General features: G+C 39.3%; 1 protein-coding gene across 2 annotated transcripts in view; it reads right to left on the bottom strand.

The window, feature by feature from the left end:
- The window catches only part of dpp6a (dipeptidyl-peptidase 6a), a 228,636-nt gene that overhangs the window by 46,769 nt on the left and 165,116 nt on the right, over positions 1-16,751 (bottom strand). For both annotated transcript variants that reach the window (XM_085419146.1, XM_085419145.1), the window contains exon 3: positions 8,842-8,940. In XM_085419146.1, the coding sequence (XP_085275272.1) occupies positions 8,842-8,940 (99 nt within the window). The remainder of the gene's footprint in view (positions 1-8,841; positions 8,941-16,751) is intronic.

The following is a 16,751-nucleotide window of genomic DNA, read 5'->3' as shown; positions in this document are numbered from 1 at the left end:
TACAGCAGAGGATTGGGAGAATGTCATGTGGTCAGATGAAACCAAAGTAGAACTTTTTGGTATAAACTCAACTCGTCGTGTTTGGAGGAAGAAGAATACTGAGTTGCATCCCAAGAACACCATACCTACTGTGAAGCATGGGGGTGGAAACATCATGCTATGGGGCTGTTTTTCTGCCAAGGGGACAGGACGACTGATCCGTGTTAAGGACAGAATGAATGGGGCCATGTATCGTGAGATTTTGAGCCAAAACCTCCTTCCATCAGTGAGAACTTTGAAGATGAAACGAGGCTGGGTCTTCCAACATGACAATGATCCAAAACACACCACCCGGGCAACAAAGGAGTGGCTCCGTAAGAAGCATTTGAAAGTCCTGGAGTGGCCTAGCCAGTCTCCAGACCTCAACCCCATAGAAAATCTGTGGCGGGAGTTGAAAGTCCGTGTTGCTCGGCGACAGCCCCAAAACATCACTGCTCTCGAGAAGATCTGCATGGAGGAATGGGCCAAAATACCAGCTACTGTGTGTGCAAACCTGGTAAAGACCTATAGTAAACGTTTGACCTCTGTTATTGCCAACAAAGGTTATGTTACAAAGTATTGAGTTGTATTTTTGTTATTGACCAAATACTTATTTTCCACCCTGATTTACGAATAAATTCTTTACAAATCCTACCATGTGGATTCATGGATTTTTTTTTCCACATTCTGTCTCTCACAGTTGAAGTGTACCTCTGGTGCAAATTACTGACCTCTGTCATCATTTTAGGTGGGGGAACTTGCACAATCGGTGGCTGACTAAATACTTTTTTGCCCCACTGTATATACATATACGTATATATACATACACACACACACACACACACACACACACACACACACACACACACACACACACACACACACACACACACACACACACACACACACACATATATATATATACACACATACATACACATACATATGTATATATGTATGTATGTATATATCAAAAAGTTGTTTTCATAATGATTCTATTAAATTAATACTGTAACATAATACTTGACTTTTGTGACAGAAAACAATTTCTATTTCTCCATGTACAAAAGCACTTTGGTTAAACGTGGTGGTTCAAACTTGCTGCCGACTCTCTGGCAAACACTGTTTGCTAGGGAAAAATGTGTATTCCCTGACTGGTTGCTAGAGGTTGCTGGTAGTAATTAGGTGAAACTTATTGCAAAAACTGAATGGTGCTGCAGTGACAAACTTCCTTGTGCTTTAGTCTCCTACAGCTCACAGTAGGTTTCCATAGACTGTGCAAACACTTGCCAGCTACTCACCAAGCAGTAGTGAAACAGTGACACACTTCTAATCTCAGATTTTGATGTTTGTCAAGTTTGTCTACCCCTTAGGGAGTAATTGGCAAATGTTTGCAGACAAGCTGGCTTCTTCCTTTAAACAATAGTGAATAGCAACCAAAGCAATCACAAGGAGGTTTCTGGAGAAGCGCCATCTTAGTGACCAATTTCACCTACTGACTGCCAGCACTCTCTAAAACCAGTACTTTCCAACTGATTGGAAAATAAACATTTTTCACTAGCACCCAGTGCTTGTCATAGGGTCAACAATCCACAAGGTTCCACAGCCACGTGGAAAGTTTAAACCTGCAGACAGAGCATTTCAAAACACTGTAGTCCTTGTCAGTTTAAGACCTTGCCTCTTCCCCTGAGGCTGGATTCTGGCTGATAAAAATTGCAGTACTAAGATTTGACCTCAGTAAAACAGAATTTTAAAACTAAAGCCAAGGGCTGTTGAGTGCAAATGAATCCCTTTTTAAAAGATTTGATCACTGGTTTATATGAGAATTTTTACATCACAGGCTCTTTTCTCTGCTTTATTTTTTAAAAGCAAGTAAGACAAAACTGTATTCAAAGGAGAATCATAGAAACATGCATCTGTGCAACTTATTTTTAGGATGATTCCTAAGTTGCACAAACCATGAGTGGAAGATCTGCCTTTCAGTTTTTTTGTTGCTTGAAAGTTGGATCAAAGATGACATCCAACTGTTCAGAAGCTGCCTTGACGTTAGCAGCTACGGTGTTAAGAGACTGATGAATCTGTCATGAGACACACAGAAGCAACTATATCAATTCCAAAGTCTGTTTCTGTATCAGACGCTTTCTTTTTACTTGCTTGGTTTTTTGTTTTGTTTTTCCCTGGAAATTAAAAACACATCAGTATATTTTACAGCTTGTTTCTGTCAAGCAACTAGTTGTTGTACCACCCTTCGCTGCTGTCTCAAGGTTGAAAAGCATGAAAGATTGAACTTCAGTCTGTGCAAACACATCCTTTCCAATTAAGCATCAAACATATGGTAAAATTAGAGAAGCTCAAAGGGAGAAACGTACACCTGCTCGTTCTCGTATTGGTAGCATTTTTTTAAAAAGCTGATTTTCTGTGACAACAACTGGATACGTACACTGACTATATGGGCTAATTTGATATGTCTCAGTTGTAGGAAAGAGGCCCAATGCAGAACTTCATTCCTCACAAAAGATCATAAAGGGACTGAAGCAACTGTCTACTCTTTTTTCCAATGTGAACCCTTTACATAAATACTGTGCATCACTTGAAACAAGGCTGTTGTGCATGCATTAAAAGCCCACACAGTGACAAAACAAACATCAGTACGCTTCACCCATATTGAAATCACAGTCACGAGCCCCTCTCAAAGTCACGGCGACATCCCCTTTGTGAAGCCCTGACTGGTTGGCCTCTTTACAAATGGCTCCCCCTTAACCATATTTAACAAACATCAGTGAGACAAGTGGTGTCCTGGAGTGGCAAACAAGAGAAACGTGGCCATTAAAATGGCAAACAGCTGCTGTGAGCGCTTGTGTTGCGTCCCACAGGGCTGGCTTCACCTTGGTGGTGCGAGAATGATGTTGATGCCATGCCTGTTTGATTCAGATGGAGTGGTAAAAAAAGAGGCATATGTGAGAGATCAATGCTAACTGTGCAATTACCTAACCAGGGAGACAGTGATGGCCTTATTGCATGATTAGAATAGTGATGAGGGCAGGGTAAAGGAGTTTATAGCGTTTAAATTAGATATATCACAAAACTTGAGGATAATTTAAGTTGCTTATAACTTGGCCATTGTTCCTGTTGGTTATGTATCTATCTAAAACATTGATAAGATGTAGAAAGACAGAAGACAGCTACAGTAAAGGTATATGTTGAAGAGATCAGTGGACAGCACGTAAATGAGCCCAGTCAGCAAGCTTATAAACCCAATTTATTTTGCAATAAAACTGAAAGTGAGGAAACTTATTCATAATAAAACCAGATAGTTTGCCTAGGGAACAAAATGGATGTTTACCATGCACACAGTTCAAAAGATAAATTTTCTACTTGCCTTTGTTTTTATTTCTGAATATGTTTAGTTAGAGCCATGTTCTGACAAGTAACAGCATGACGGCACTCCCACTGTGCTGGCACAGCAGAGCTGACAGCACAGAGCCCCGGCAAAGACAAAAAAAATACCTAAGAAAGTTTAACCTAGCTGCACTGGCAAATGAAAAGCTTTCAAGTGTACATCCCTGACAGATTTTCTTATATCTATATTTATAATAAAGCAGAATATATTTACTGTTTGACTGATTGCTGCAACAGAAGATAAAATAACTCACGGTGATCTCAGTAGATGTAAAAACAGTGCTGGCTGTTTTTGCAAAATAACCATCATGGATTGTTTTTCATTGGCATGCTTCAACCTGAAGCAACAACACAATGCCCACAGCAATGAGCTTTTAATTATAAGAACATAAAACCTGCTAACTTGGAGGTTTGTTTAAAACCCGTATGACTGTTTAACGGCTTGTGTTTCATGCCGTCTGCCTCCTGTTTTGACAATTTCCCTACATACTCAGATTTCGGCAATCACTTGGTAAGCTAAATAAAATAAAGATGGGAACAATAGCCAAAGGCACTAATGATCCAAATTGTGATAAACTTAAGAAAAAGCATCAAAATGAAGAAAGAATCGCAATCCCTGCAACCTTTGTTAGAAGCAGATAAGAGCCCCTAATGAGGCTTAAGTATAGCATATATTTAAGCTAATGCTATTGGAGAAGATATGAGGAAGCATTATGGCCTCATAAAAACAGCCTAATATACAATCATTATGGATTCTCAAGGTTATATTTAGTCTATCTCCAGGGAATTGATTGATAGATGGAGACCGGGGGCAAAACATAAAACTGAGCTAAATTAGGTTTAAAAAAAAAATCCATTTCAGACTCCAACAAAGGAAGCCATTATTGTAAATTCCTCGAAACAGCCCTGAAAGCATGCAAGTTGGATGAGCACTCCAGTACTAAAATGGCACACTAACAAAGAAAAAACATACAGCTTCTGGGTCTCTCTGTCTCCCTCCTTGTGAGGTGTATTTAATGGTATACTGAATATAACTGGAGATCAAGGCTCAAACTGTCAACAGCACAAAAAAAGGGAGAGGATGAAAGAGTGAACTTTTTTCTGATGATATGCCTAAAGTTTCTTGGTGAATGCTGTGATGTGTATGGATTCTTGCAGAGCTTGTTTTCTGTACAGCACTACTCCTTTTTTACTTCATGCTAACAAAAAAGGTTAAGAGAAGCAGAAAATGAGCACTATTATTTGTCATTAATCATACTGGTCTTAATTCAACCACACCTCTTCTGCCACAGTTTGAACCTTTGCTGAAATCATCCAAGAACAGATGTTTGCTTCCAGATGTGTACAGCACTACTGCAGATTGTGATATCCATCATGGTTCACTCAAGCATGATCCATTTGTTTACAACTTCTGGGTCACAGCTAGTAACGACAACAAATCAGCCACACGAGAGACGGCTCATCCTTAAGCACATATGGGGAACTGCGGCTAAAACAAACAGACAAATCCAGACAGGAATTTATTCAGCTTGTCATCTGAGATCCAGAGGAACGGCATCTTCCTGTCACTAATATAACAAATATGGGTTTTCAGCTTTCTAATTACAGCCAATCACAGAGGAGAAGGTTTTGCAAATTCGGGATTTGAGAGGAGATTTAACAGCTGTGTCCTTTGTAGGAGCAATCTTAGATGTTTTGATTGAGGGAGACAGCTTCGCTGGGCACGAGAGAAGACAAAATCCACCTCATTAATCCTTCAGCTGCACGGATCCCTCACATCTTCGAGCTGTGATCGCTCTCTTCAATGCCAAACTAAGACGTGTGGGGCTGCATCAAGTCGCCGTTTTACCTTGATGGAAAATAAAGTATATAATTTTCTCTCATTGCCTCCCCGAGGTGCTGTCAGTGTTTATGCTGTCACAGCGTCGCTATTAAAAAACAAGCGTCAGAAATTGGTGGTGATGAATTGTAACAATGGCAACATCAGCACACTGTCACTGATCAAAGAAAAATGAGGGTTGAGGTTTCAGGTAATTGGTTCGCTATTGGTGCATATGGAAAATATTCTTTGGAGGAATTTCAAGCAGTAAGCACACATGCACAACAGTGCACGTGCAAATGCAAAAGCCTACAAACAAACAATACTGATTACTTTGATTGCACATCTAATATTTACTAAAATGCAGTGTGATGCTCTTGCACAGTCTTTGGTTATAACAATAAAAAGAAAAAAGCATTACACGTATTATTCTTTGTATAATTAATTATGTTCTACTAATTAGGCTGTATGAAATGGTTAACAGTCTCATGAGGGGTTATTTATTACACATATATTTTATACCCCAGATTTTGTTTCTGCTTTTTGAGGATGATGTGCTCTTGCTGGGTTCATCCAGCAGTGACCTCCAGGTCGGACTGAGGTGATTTGGAACCGAAGTGTGAGGTGGCATGGATGTGAATTAGCTTCTACATGTCTGACGCCATGGTTCTGACCAAGAAAAGGGTGGACTGCTACAGCTACAGGTTGAGGATGAGTTATTGTGTCCAGCGGAGGAGTTCAAGAGTGGAACAGAAATAGAGCGTGCGATTGACAGGCAGACTGGTGAAGCATCTGCAGCATTGCAGATTCTGTACCAATCTGTTTTAGTGAAGAGACAGTTGTGCGTGAAGGCGAAGCTGTCGATTTACCAGTCCATCTGCGTTCCTGCCCTCCCTTATAGCCATGAACTCCGGGCAGTGACCAAAATAATAAGAATGTGGATACAAGCAGCAGTAATGAGATTCCTCAGAGGGGTGTCTGGGCTCAGGCTCAGTGATAAAGGGGGAGAAGCTCAGCAGTAGCTTTGCCTCAAAATGAGCCAATTGAAAAGCTGTTTGATTTGACTGTTTCGGTCTCACTGATGTTCTGATTTGTTTCCTACAGTGTGGATCAGAGCTGGAGCTTAAAGGAAGATCTTTATGTTCGAGTTTATCCACATTTGTGGGACTGCAATTCTTTCTTTGTGCATCTGCAGAGACTCCACTCCATCCTTATTTCTTCTGCTGTTTCTACAGAGAAGAAGTTTTTTCCACATTTTAATTCAACCAGTCAAAGGCGTAGAAATGTGACTGAAGCTGTGGCCTGTTTACCTCTTCATCTACAAAGATCTGAGAGAGAAAATCCAGCTGTTCAGTTGTCAAGGATAAATGTAATAACTTCAGTGAACCAACTCAGGCCTTCACTCATTTATTCTCTGACATGTTACAGAGCTGATCAACGTAAATAAACAGATAAATAAAGCAGAAACATGAATAAAATCTACAGTTTGTTGTGTGAGAAACAGACACCTGCACATCTGTCTAAGACTGAGTTTGAACTCAAACTTTACAATAAACCTGCTGAGCTAATGAAGCAGATGGAAGGGAGCAACGTTATTCACTGTAATGTTATGAGGAAAAATGTATAGCTCACCTCAAGAGAAGCAGCTGAATTGCAACAGGACTGTTTCCCAAAGTGAAACTTAACCCAAACTCTTCACTTTTCTAACACATCGTTAGACCTACTGAGCTGTGCAGCAGCTTGCTCGAACACCGCATCATTTTGAATGAACAATTGTCAGCTACTGTAAAAGTAATAAAAGCACAATTTCCTTCTTTAAGCTGGATTTGAACCCAGAACCTCTGAGATAAAAGTCTCTTTAACCAGCTGAGCTCTCTGATTGCTTTGCCTTTGCTGAAAATAATTCCTGCTCATCCAGAATTCACTCCGACGCTCACAGCCAGCGAACTTCACTCACAGTCCCCCTCGAAAAGAAAATTATGCAAAAACCCTCAAATATGTACCAAATGTAAAAGAAAAGACACAAGTATGTTGGTTAAGATGTAAACCAGAGACTTTCACATTTCTAATTATTCATCACACCTACTGAGATATACAGCAGCTCATGCTGTCACCACATCAGTGTGGAGGTAAAACTGTGTCAAGAACAATTAAAAGCAGAATTTGGATTCAAACCCTTTAGTTCTATATTTAGGACCACAAACTGACAATACTTCAGCAAACGTCTGGCTGAATCTTTAACCCCTTTTCCAGCTGGGTTTGTTGAAGTTAAATGGTGTCTTTCTTTCACACACTTGAATTTTAAGCATGGTCCACAGTAAGTTTGATGGGTTCAAGGTCCAGACTTTAAAAGGGCTGCTCCAAAAGCTTCATGCTTTATTAATTCTACAAGCAGCTTTCATGCGTCTTTGGGCATCATTGTCCTGTATAATTACTCGTTTACTTCCAAGTTTTAGCTTAATCCTCAATGATAGTGGTAGCATGATGCTATCACTACCATGCTTGACAGCTGGTACTGTTTTCTTAAAGCTGAATGTCTATATTCCTCGATTCTAAGTATGTCTCTGGTAACAGTGACCAGTACACAGTTTATCCCACTGCTGCGGGCGTTTGTTTTACTGAGACAGACTGGATGGTGCAATGTTTCATTGAACAAATCAGTTAACTGAACAATCGTAGAGCAACACAAGCTTTGAAGTGGGACCAACAGATCTTTCGCAATATCATCTCAAGCTGGCAAACTGTTTTTTGCAACAACTACACTATAAACGTTCTCTCTGTGTGGCAAAACTGAAAGGACAGAGGAAAAGGAGATGGTTTAGTAAGAGGTTCCTTTAAAAAAAGGAACAAAAATAATAAGACATCCAGTTTAGAACCAGGGGATTCAGTGTTGTGGTTGTCTCTCTTTCTTCTGTCAGAACAAATTAGAACCTGTTTGAGGTTTGTGTCTGACTAGGATGCCTTCTGGATGCCTCCTAGGTGAGATTTTTCGGGCATGTCTAACTGGGAGGAGACCCCGGGGCAGACCCCAGACATTCTGGAGATATTGCATCTCTCAGCTGCGTTAAGAACACCTCTGTATTCCCCGGATGAGGCAAAGGTAGTGGCTGGGGAGATTGAGGTCCATACATATCTGCTTACACAGCTGCCACAGCATCCCAGACACAGAGAAGTGGTAGAAAAAGGACGGATGTTTTTATACATCTCTTCCCAGTGTTTCTTAATGTAGTGGGGCTTATTTTTCACTTTATCTGTGCTACATAACATCTTTCAAATCCATTAACTAACTAATCCATTAACTCTAAAAAATAGCCCTGATCCCCTTTCCTTCCTAAAGCTCAAAGTAGAAAAGAAGCAATGTGGATATTGACAATAAATGAACAATCATATTGTGTAAGCCAGGGAGACTCGCTAGTACCCAATCCCAAGGATCAGTGAATCTAAACAATAAGCTCAAAGTTAAAGCTTTCCGGACTACAGTTATGTTTCCACTGACACAATTGCGGTAACAAAAATATCACCAAAAGCAGCTTTAGGTAGTGGTGTGTGAATAAAAATACAAATTCTAAAAACAACCTTGTCTCATTTTTAACACAGATACTTACTGCTTATCCATTTGGCATTTGGGTCATGAACCTTGAATTCCTTCCTAAAGAGGTCTCCAACTGACACCTTGCCCTTCAGAGCCAGACGGTCATCCTCACCTGTAGAGAAAACAACCACATCATCAGCTATAAAGGGCTCACATGCATGCCTGTGCTTAGTAATAACAAACACACAGCAAATGCATCAGTAGCCTGCTTTGTCTTGGAACCAACAGAAAATGAAAGTTGACTCAGCTGGCTGCGAGGGAAGTTATTAAAGGTAAATGCATTGAACAAATCATAACAGCTGTTATAGATATTTTGTGAGGGCTGTAGTAAAAAACATTGACTTATTGTGGAAATAGTTGATAAAGAAAAAGAGAGACGAGCACACGTCCCCATTCTGATTTTTATCCTTCCATCGCGAGTTTTCTTTATATCTTTTACTCCTTCCTCCAGATAAAGGAACGCAATGAAATTTGCAATTTCCCCAAACTAGACAACAGCTGTCCTTGAGACCACCGTAGAGACATGATAGGACACAGTCAGTCATTATATTCCAAAAAGACCTCACCAGGCCTGATCTTTTAAGGCCAACTCACTATAATATAGGGATCAACTCTAACTAAGGAAGGATACCCCATAGACGTGAGAGAACAACATAACAAAACACATGTCCAACCACAAACCTATAATTAACAACAAAATAACAATAATGACCTATAATATAACAATAATTCATTAATACATTAGATCAGATTCAGTAATCAGCTTGAGCTTACCTGATGACATATAGACAAATTAAAGAAGGTCTGACTCTGAATAACTGTTCATGTAATCCAGAATAAACTGCAAAAATTCATTAATAACAGCAAGCTAGTAAACAAGATTGACTTTTATCATCCAGTGCATAGTATCGTAACTGGCAATGTTAAAGTGGAGCTATTGTGCTTGACTTACTTTCTGTCATATATACTGTTACAATGTAAGATGATGATATTAAACTTGGCTAAAGTAATAATGGGGTCAGTGCATGTAAAATTAGTCCCTGTGAGCCAAAAACTCAAGCTTGGCTCTGTATAACTTCTGTGGAAGAGGATAACACTAATATGGTCACCTGAAGCATTGAGAGCGTTGATTCTTTTTTCTTGAGAAGCCACTAATGTTTAATGTTGAGGGTGTTTCTATATTGTAATTAGACTATATATTTGATGTTGCACTTCTTGGGTTTTTGAGTTTGTATGTCTCCTACCTTGGCAGGTCTCATTTGTAAAATAGATTTAATCTCAGTGTGACTTCCCGATTAAATAAAGGTAATAATGAGTAAGTGAATAAGGGCCTAGTCACCTAGGTCTAAAGTTCAGTCAGTGACAGCCTGACAATCACCAGCCACTAACCACAGAGAGTAACCTGTATTCCCCAACCGGTTGGTGAGCGGTTGCCCCCCCCAAAAAAGGTCTGTAGAGAATCTGGTTGGTGAAAACCTGCTTGCAACTGCTTTAGTTGCTAGAAGATTGCCGCGGTTGCCTGCAGTTTGCACAAAACGAGCTACGTTATCCACAAACTCTTGCCTGCTTCTTTTCAACCAGTTGTGCGTTAACTACACCTCAACTAGTACTTAGCAAATGTGTGAGGACAAGCTAATGTCATCCAAAGAAAACTAAAGGTGACCATGGTAATCTGCTAGCCACCAAAGGAATCACATGGCTATTTTTGGCGCAGCACCCTTTTTGCATCTGATTTCACCAAGTGACAACCAGCAACCTCCGGCAACGACTCACCAACTGACAGGGGAATACACACATAATTCTCTCGTGACCTGTGGTTGAATCGCATCCAATATATGTCAGACAACTCACAAGCAATGTGCACATGATGTCATGCAAGAAACTTCTGCTAGAAACTTAAGGATTATTTTGAACATGCAAAGCTACTCTAGTGGAGTCCCAAAATTAAAATACAGAGTAGTACACAATGCTAACAGTGTAAGAACTTCACACAAGACATTTTAGCACCAGCAATGATAGTTGGGTTTGTTTTTTATGACACAGATAAAACACATGGAGGGTTGAAAGCTAATTTCTTCCCATCCATTTCTGGTGGCACTGTTTGAAGAACTGACCACTACACAATGCCACGCTGCCCTGAGTGACAGTGTCTTATCTGTCAGTGGATTAAATGAAAATTAGAACTATATCACAGAAGATAATAGAAGTTATAGAAGTAAGATAACAGAGAAATAGTTAAGGAGGCCAGAAGGAAGAAAACGGGAAGAAAAAATTGTGAAGGCGGTGAATGGGTTATTCAACTATCAGACAAGACAGGCATCAATATGAATGATATTCAAATCAAAACAAACCATCATTTTATGAGACTTTGGTTATAGGAGCATTAACAATGTTTGAATTGCTGTGTAGAGGAGGAAGAAATGCATTTTAAATACAATTTAGAAAAAAAGAAGAGGTGAAATACAAACAGGAACATAAGTCTGAAATAGATAAAAATGATTTTCTTTGTACTTCTGACAACAAAAACTGAAGGAATACATAATGTTTTTTTTGACACATTCTGATATCAAACTGAATCTTAACAAGATTTTCCTGGCGGCTGCAAGTGTTCACCTTTCAAAGAATAAAGAGCTTATTGGAGATGGAGGGGGGAAAAAAACAAGCATAATAATAAACCAAAGCATCATCTAAGCTGCCTCAGGCCTTTGATTAGGACTAGTGTGGCTTCTGATCATCAGACCAGACGTGCATATTTACAGCAGATGCCTCCTGCAATTCTCAGTTGATGCTCATCATATCGTCTTCTGTCCCATTATATGACTCATTTCACATCCATGCGCATGGTGGGAGGATAGAAAAAAATAATGTGGAAAAAGCAATATGTGTTGAGCTTCTTTGTTTCTAGCCAGAGTGCTCTCACCCTGAAGTTTTGTTTTGGTGAATTTCAGACAACAATAGTTCGAGAGATTCAGACTTCAGCACGAGGACCCTTCACCGAGACACGGCACTTGATGGACATATTGGTTTCTATGGGGATCAAAGCAGTGATATTTTAGCTGCAGGACAGTCTTTCGTAAGTGATGTTTAATCCCACTGCTAAGCCTGTCTATGCTCATGTTGTGGCTGTCATTTTCTATGAGGTAACATTTTTGGCTGCAAGTATTTTTTTAAGGTCATCACATCTCTGCTTCGGCTGTCTTCAGCAGACACACACACACACACACACACACACACACACACACACACACACACACACACACACACACACACACACACACACACACACACACACACACAAAATTCATTATGTTCAGGGTGCCTAGCTGTGCTAAAAGGTGTATAAGGAGGCTATAAACAGTGACTGCAGAGAGGATAGGAAAAGCCATGAAGACAAAAGACAAGTAGGGATGTTTTTCACCTCAGACAGCTGTTAAATATAGGACCTTTAAAAAGATAACCAGCAACAGGGGTTTCTTCTCACACTTTCCTTTGTTGCTGGTTCAAATATCCTGCACATCAAGTGGGGACCATTACTGTACGTGCCACTATATCTTTCTAGTTAAACCCAAAATAACAACAAATGCTTTTAACTAAGTTTAAAGATTCATAAAATAGAATTACCTACTTCTCACAGGTAAAAGAAACTAAAAGCCAAACAGCCAAACAGGTTCTTGATTCCAGCTTTCACTGCAGCTCGTTTTACTTCACTTGTATTTATGATTGGCATGTTCAAATTTCAGAGATCAGTGTTGAAATGGAACTACCTCACTGCTTTGTAATATGTCTAAAACGTGGCCTCTTACACAGTGTGTTTAAACGTCTGATTTAAGCTCAGTTGAATTGAGGAACATTTAGCTTTGTTTTGGGAGACTCTAGCCTCACATAAACATTTCATTTCCATCATGATACCGAAATCAAAAACAGGTTTACTTGTAATGCAGTAGTTTGATAAATAATAATGATAATAATGATAATAAAAATAATAAAACACCCTTACAAACTATATTCGGTTTATTTCTAATCTCTGGGAGGTCTTACTTCTGTAAAGGAGTACAATGAGCTAAATGGCAAAACATCAGTATCCTAAAATATCTTTTGTGAAATATCCACAAAAACATCATAGATTGATAGAAATGTGGTCACTTTTAATATAAGACGATGAGTAATTATGTGAATACGTAACAGAAACACACGGTCCGTGGAAAGTGTTTGTGTGATCCATGTCCACTTCCTCCAGAGACTCAGTTTTGGTGTCTCCAGGTATATTATATCAACTTTTTATAGCACAACTACAGAGTCCATCTTACGTTGCTGGCAGCTGCTTTAAAAATCTGTCATATCTTCTGCTTCTTTATCTTTTGGTTAGTCCCTTTAGGCTTTGCCACAGTGGATAACCTCGTGCCATCTCACCCTACCCCCAGCATCCTCTTCAGCCACAACCATGTTCTCCTTCGCTACATCCCTGAACCTTCTCTTTCATCTTCTTCTTTTCCTCCTGCCTGGCACCTGCATATTCAACGTGCTTTGTCCAGTATATCTACTATCTTCTCCGCCTTCACTTCAGCCTTTCCTTTCTAACTTTGTTTCCAAACTAAACCTAAAACTGAGCTGTCCCTCTCATATACTCATTTCAAATCCGATCTATTTTGGTCACTCCCAGTAAAAATCTTAGCATTGCCAACTCTGCCACCACCAGCTCATGTCTTTTTGTTAGATACACAATTTTCAAAGCATACATTACAGAAGGTCTGTTGGTGTTTTGTAAACCCAGGAAACCTGTCAAACCTGAAGCTAACATTTTTAATCTGGGCAAAACAGCAAGAAAGATCATGGAAATGACAACACCTCTTACTCCCAATACATTTTTAAACAGTCCACTGATTCCACAAAACATAAATACAAGAAAACCAGTCCACCATTGTGGAGGCTAGTAAGACTAAGGTGAACTGTAGGAGGTGGTACAGGGGTCCTCCTCCTGCAATTAACCATGTGCCCTCTGTTAGTTAAACTGATAAACGAACAGCTCATAACAGACAGAAATGTGAGGAGCAAGTCTGTACTTACTACTTACTAAAGTGTTACACTGTGAGCTATGGTTTTAAAAACAAATATCCGTATTTTTACGCTCATGCCCTAGATTCAAAATGATGGGAACATAAGTTACTAGCAAGTTATTAACAGGGAAGTCCAGACAGGTTGGTGAAAAAGGACACCAAAAACAACCTCTCCAAAAAACATATGGGCATCACACTGCACATTGCTGAAAAAAAGGGCAGTTATAGAGTTCTTGCGTGGAGAAGGACATGAGGTCTATAACTACATGTGATCACAAGGATTATATGTCAGAGCAAAAACTCCAAAGTGCGACATCCACACTTCAATGACAGCCAAACATCAAGAGAGTATCTAAATTATTTACAACAGCATAGAGAATATTTCGTGATCCACATATGATTCTCTTGAAACCACAGTTTTCAATCTTATGCATTAGAGTCTAACATTTTCACAGCAAGTAGGGCTTTAATTAGTATGCTCCTACCCTCAGCTACAGCCAGAAGCTGTGGGTAGTGACCAAGATCATGGATATAAGCAGTGGAAATGAGTTTCCTCTGAAAGGCTCTCTGTTAGAGATAGAGCTCGGTCATTTGGGAGGTGCTCAGAGTTGAGCCGCTACTCCTCCACATCAAAGGGAGCCAACTGAGGTGGTTCAGGCATCTGATTAGGATGCCTCTTGGACACCTGGAGGTGAGATGTTTCGGGCACGTCCCACTGGGAGGAGGCACTGGGGCGGAATCAGGACACACTAGAGAGATTATGTCTCTCGGTCTCACCACAGAAGAATTGGAGGAGGTGGACTGAGAGAGGGAAGTCTGGCTGTATCTGCTTTTAGTGCTGCCATTCTGATCTTGAGCCAGATAAGAAGGAGAAAATAGACAGACAGAGCAGAATAAGAAAAGAAAAAGCACAAAAGAGGCAACTGTAATGTTCTGAAATAAAACCTTAAAAAGTAGTAAATCCACAAATTTTACAAGTTAGAAAATAATAAATGATATATGCAGGTAATTTTAGTTTCCAGTGGAACCCCTGCTGTACTTCATCACGGTGTGTTCATTTCTGGTTTACAAAGCAACACAATCGATATTTAAGCCTCTAAGCAGAGATGGCATGACAGCGCTACATGGTAAATAATCTGCATAGGAAGGTATTGTGTGTAGCAGTTGACTTCAGTTTCATGGTCTCATTATTCCATTACAAATTAACCAGATAAAAATCTTTTTTTTTTTTAAGTGCTGAACTTGCTTTTGGTATTACACTACAATTCTAAATATGAGGTCCAAAGAGATACTGACGGAAGTGAAGGAGGGGACTATTAGACTTTTAAAAAACCCTCAAAATAAAGCAATCAGTGAGACAACAAGAACATCAGGAGCAGAGATGGGCGGTAATGCATTACTGTAATCCGATTACTTTTTCAAGTAATGAGTAAAGTCAGGGATTACTATTGCAATTAAGGTAATTAGATGACTGTTACTTTCTCGTAAGCACACTGCGTTACTAAAACCGGGATTTTTTTGAGAGAGTGTCTCATGACAATGACATAAGCGAGTGCAAAGTTTGTGGCAACAGCTTGTGTGCAGACCAAAAATGGATAATAAAAAAAAAAATCAAATCGAGTGCGGCAGAGCATATGACAGTGCAGCCTTTAAAGCGTGGACGCACTGACCTTACTTTGAATTTGATTCTGTAAAAAGTGACAAAAACATTAGCGTCCGCTGTTCACTGCGTGGGGAAAAAACCCTCTTTTTACAGCGAAAAAACCCCTAAACTTCTGAGCAAGCACCGAGTACGCTGCCACTGGAATGTGAAATTCACAGAGAAGCTGCCGGATCCTTCCACCGACGGCTGCGACACACGTGCACCTGCATCTATTTGAAAAAGTGAGTGTAAACACAAAAAATTATTTTATTCTATATGCTGGAATATGCAGAAAATAGGTTTAAATGTTAAACAAATTTCTGCCAGTCAGAGAATGTTGCATATAATTTAATGTTTGCTTGACGCATAAAGTTAAAAGATTAAAACTAATAAAACAAGTTTTAAAAAGAGAATTTTTCATTTGATTACATTTTATATGATGGATTATGCAGAAAAAGTAAAATTGGGCTGAAAGATCGATTGCTTTATTTCCTGTTTAGGGTGTAAATCATGTTTTAGAAAGTAACTAAGTAACTAATTACTTTTGAAAATAAGTAATCAGTACAGTAACGGGATTACTTTTTTTGGAAAGTAATCAGTAATTAGTCACTGATTACCTTTTTTTCAAGTAACTTGACCAACACCGATCAGGAGTGGCTAAAACAACATTCTGATACATTCAGAAATAAAAAAGCAAATGCACAGGCCAGGTCAGCAACATCAAAAGCCCAGAAAGACCACTAAAGTGAATGAGCGCAGAATTGTTTCCTTGGTTAAAAAAAAACACTCTTGACAACATTTAACCATGTCACGAACACACTTGACAAGGTAGACATATCACTGTCAAATGCCTAAAAGGTGCAAACCCAAAAGAGTTCCAAAGCACACTGCATCATCTGTAATGCCTGCCAGTGGAGGTAGGTCATTTTAGTGTTTATGTATGGTGTGACTACTGATAGAAGTAGCAGGATGAATTCTAAAGTGTACAGGGGTACATTTTGCTCACATTTAAACAAATGCTGCAAAACAAACTGGAAAGTGGATCAGAGAGCAAATATATAATGACCCAAAGCCTAGTTAATTCAAGTTAACTATAATAATGCAATAATAAAATAAAAGATTTGCACTTGAATCACATTTTGACTGCTTGATTTAATATTCACTGTGGTTTTCAGAGGCAAAAATATGTGTTATTTTCAGAAAACGTATGAACTACAGTATATACAT

Source organism: Rhamphochromis longiceps, linkage group LG9, assembly GCF_057381845.1.
Source record: "Rhamphochromis longiceps isolate RC_006_pf linkage group LG9, R_longiceps_female_GT1.1, whole genome shotgun sequence".
Lineage (NCBI taxonomy): Eukaryota > Metazoa > Chordata > Actinopteri > Cichliformes > Cichlidae > Rhamphochromis > Rhamphochromis longiceps.
The sequence above is the reverse complement of the archived record's forward strand: the minus strand, read 5'-3'. Positions and strand labels throughout refer to the sequence as shown.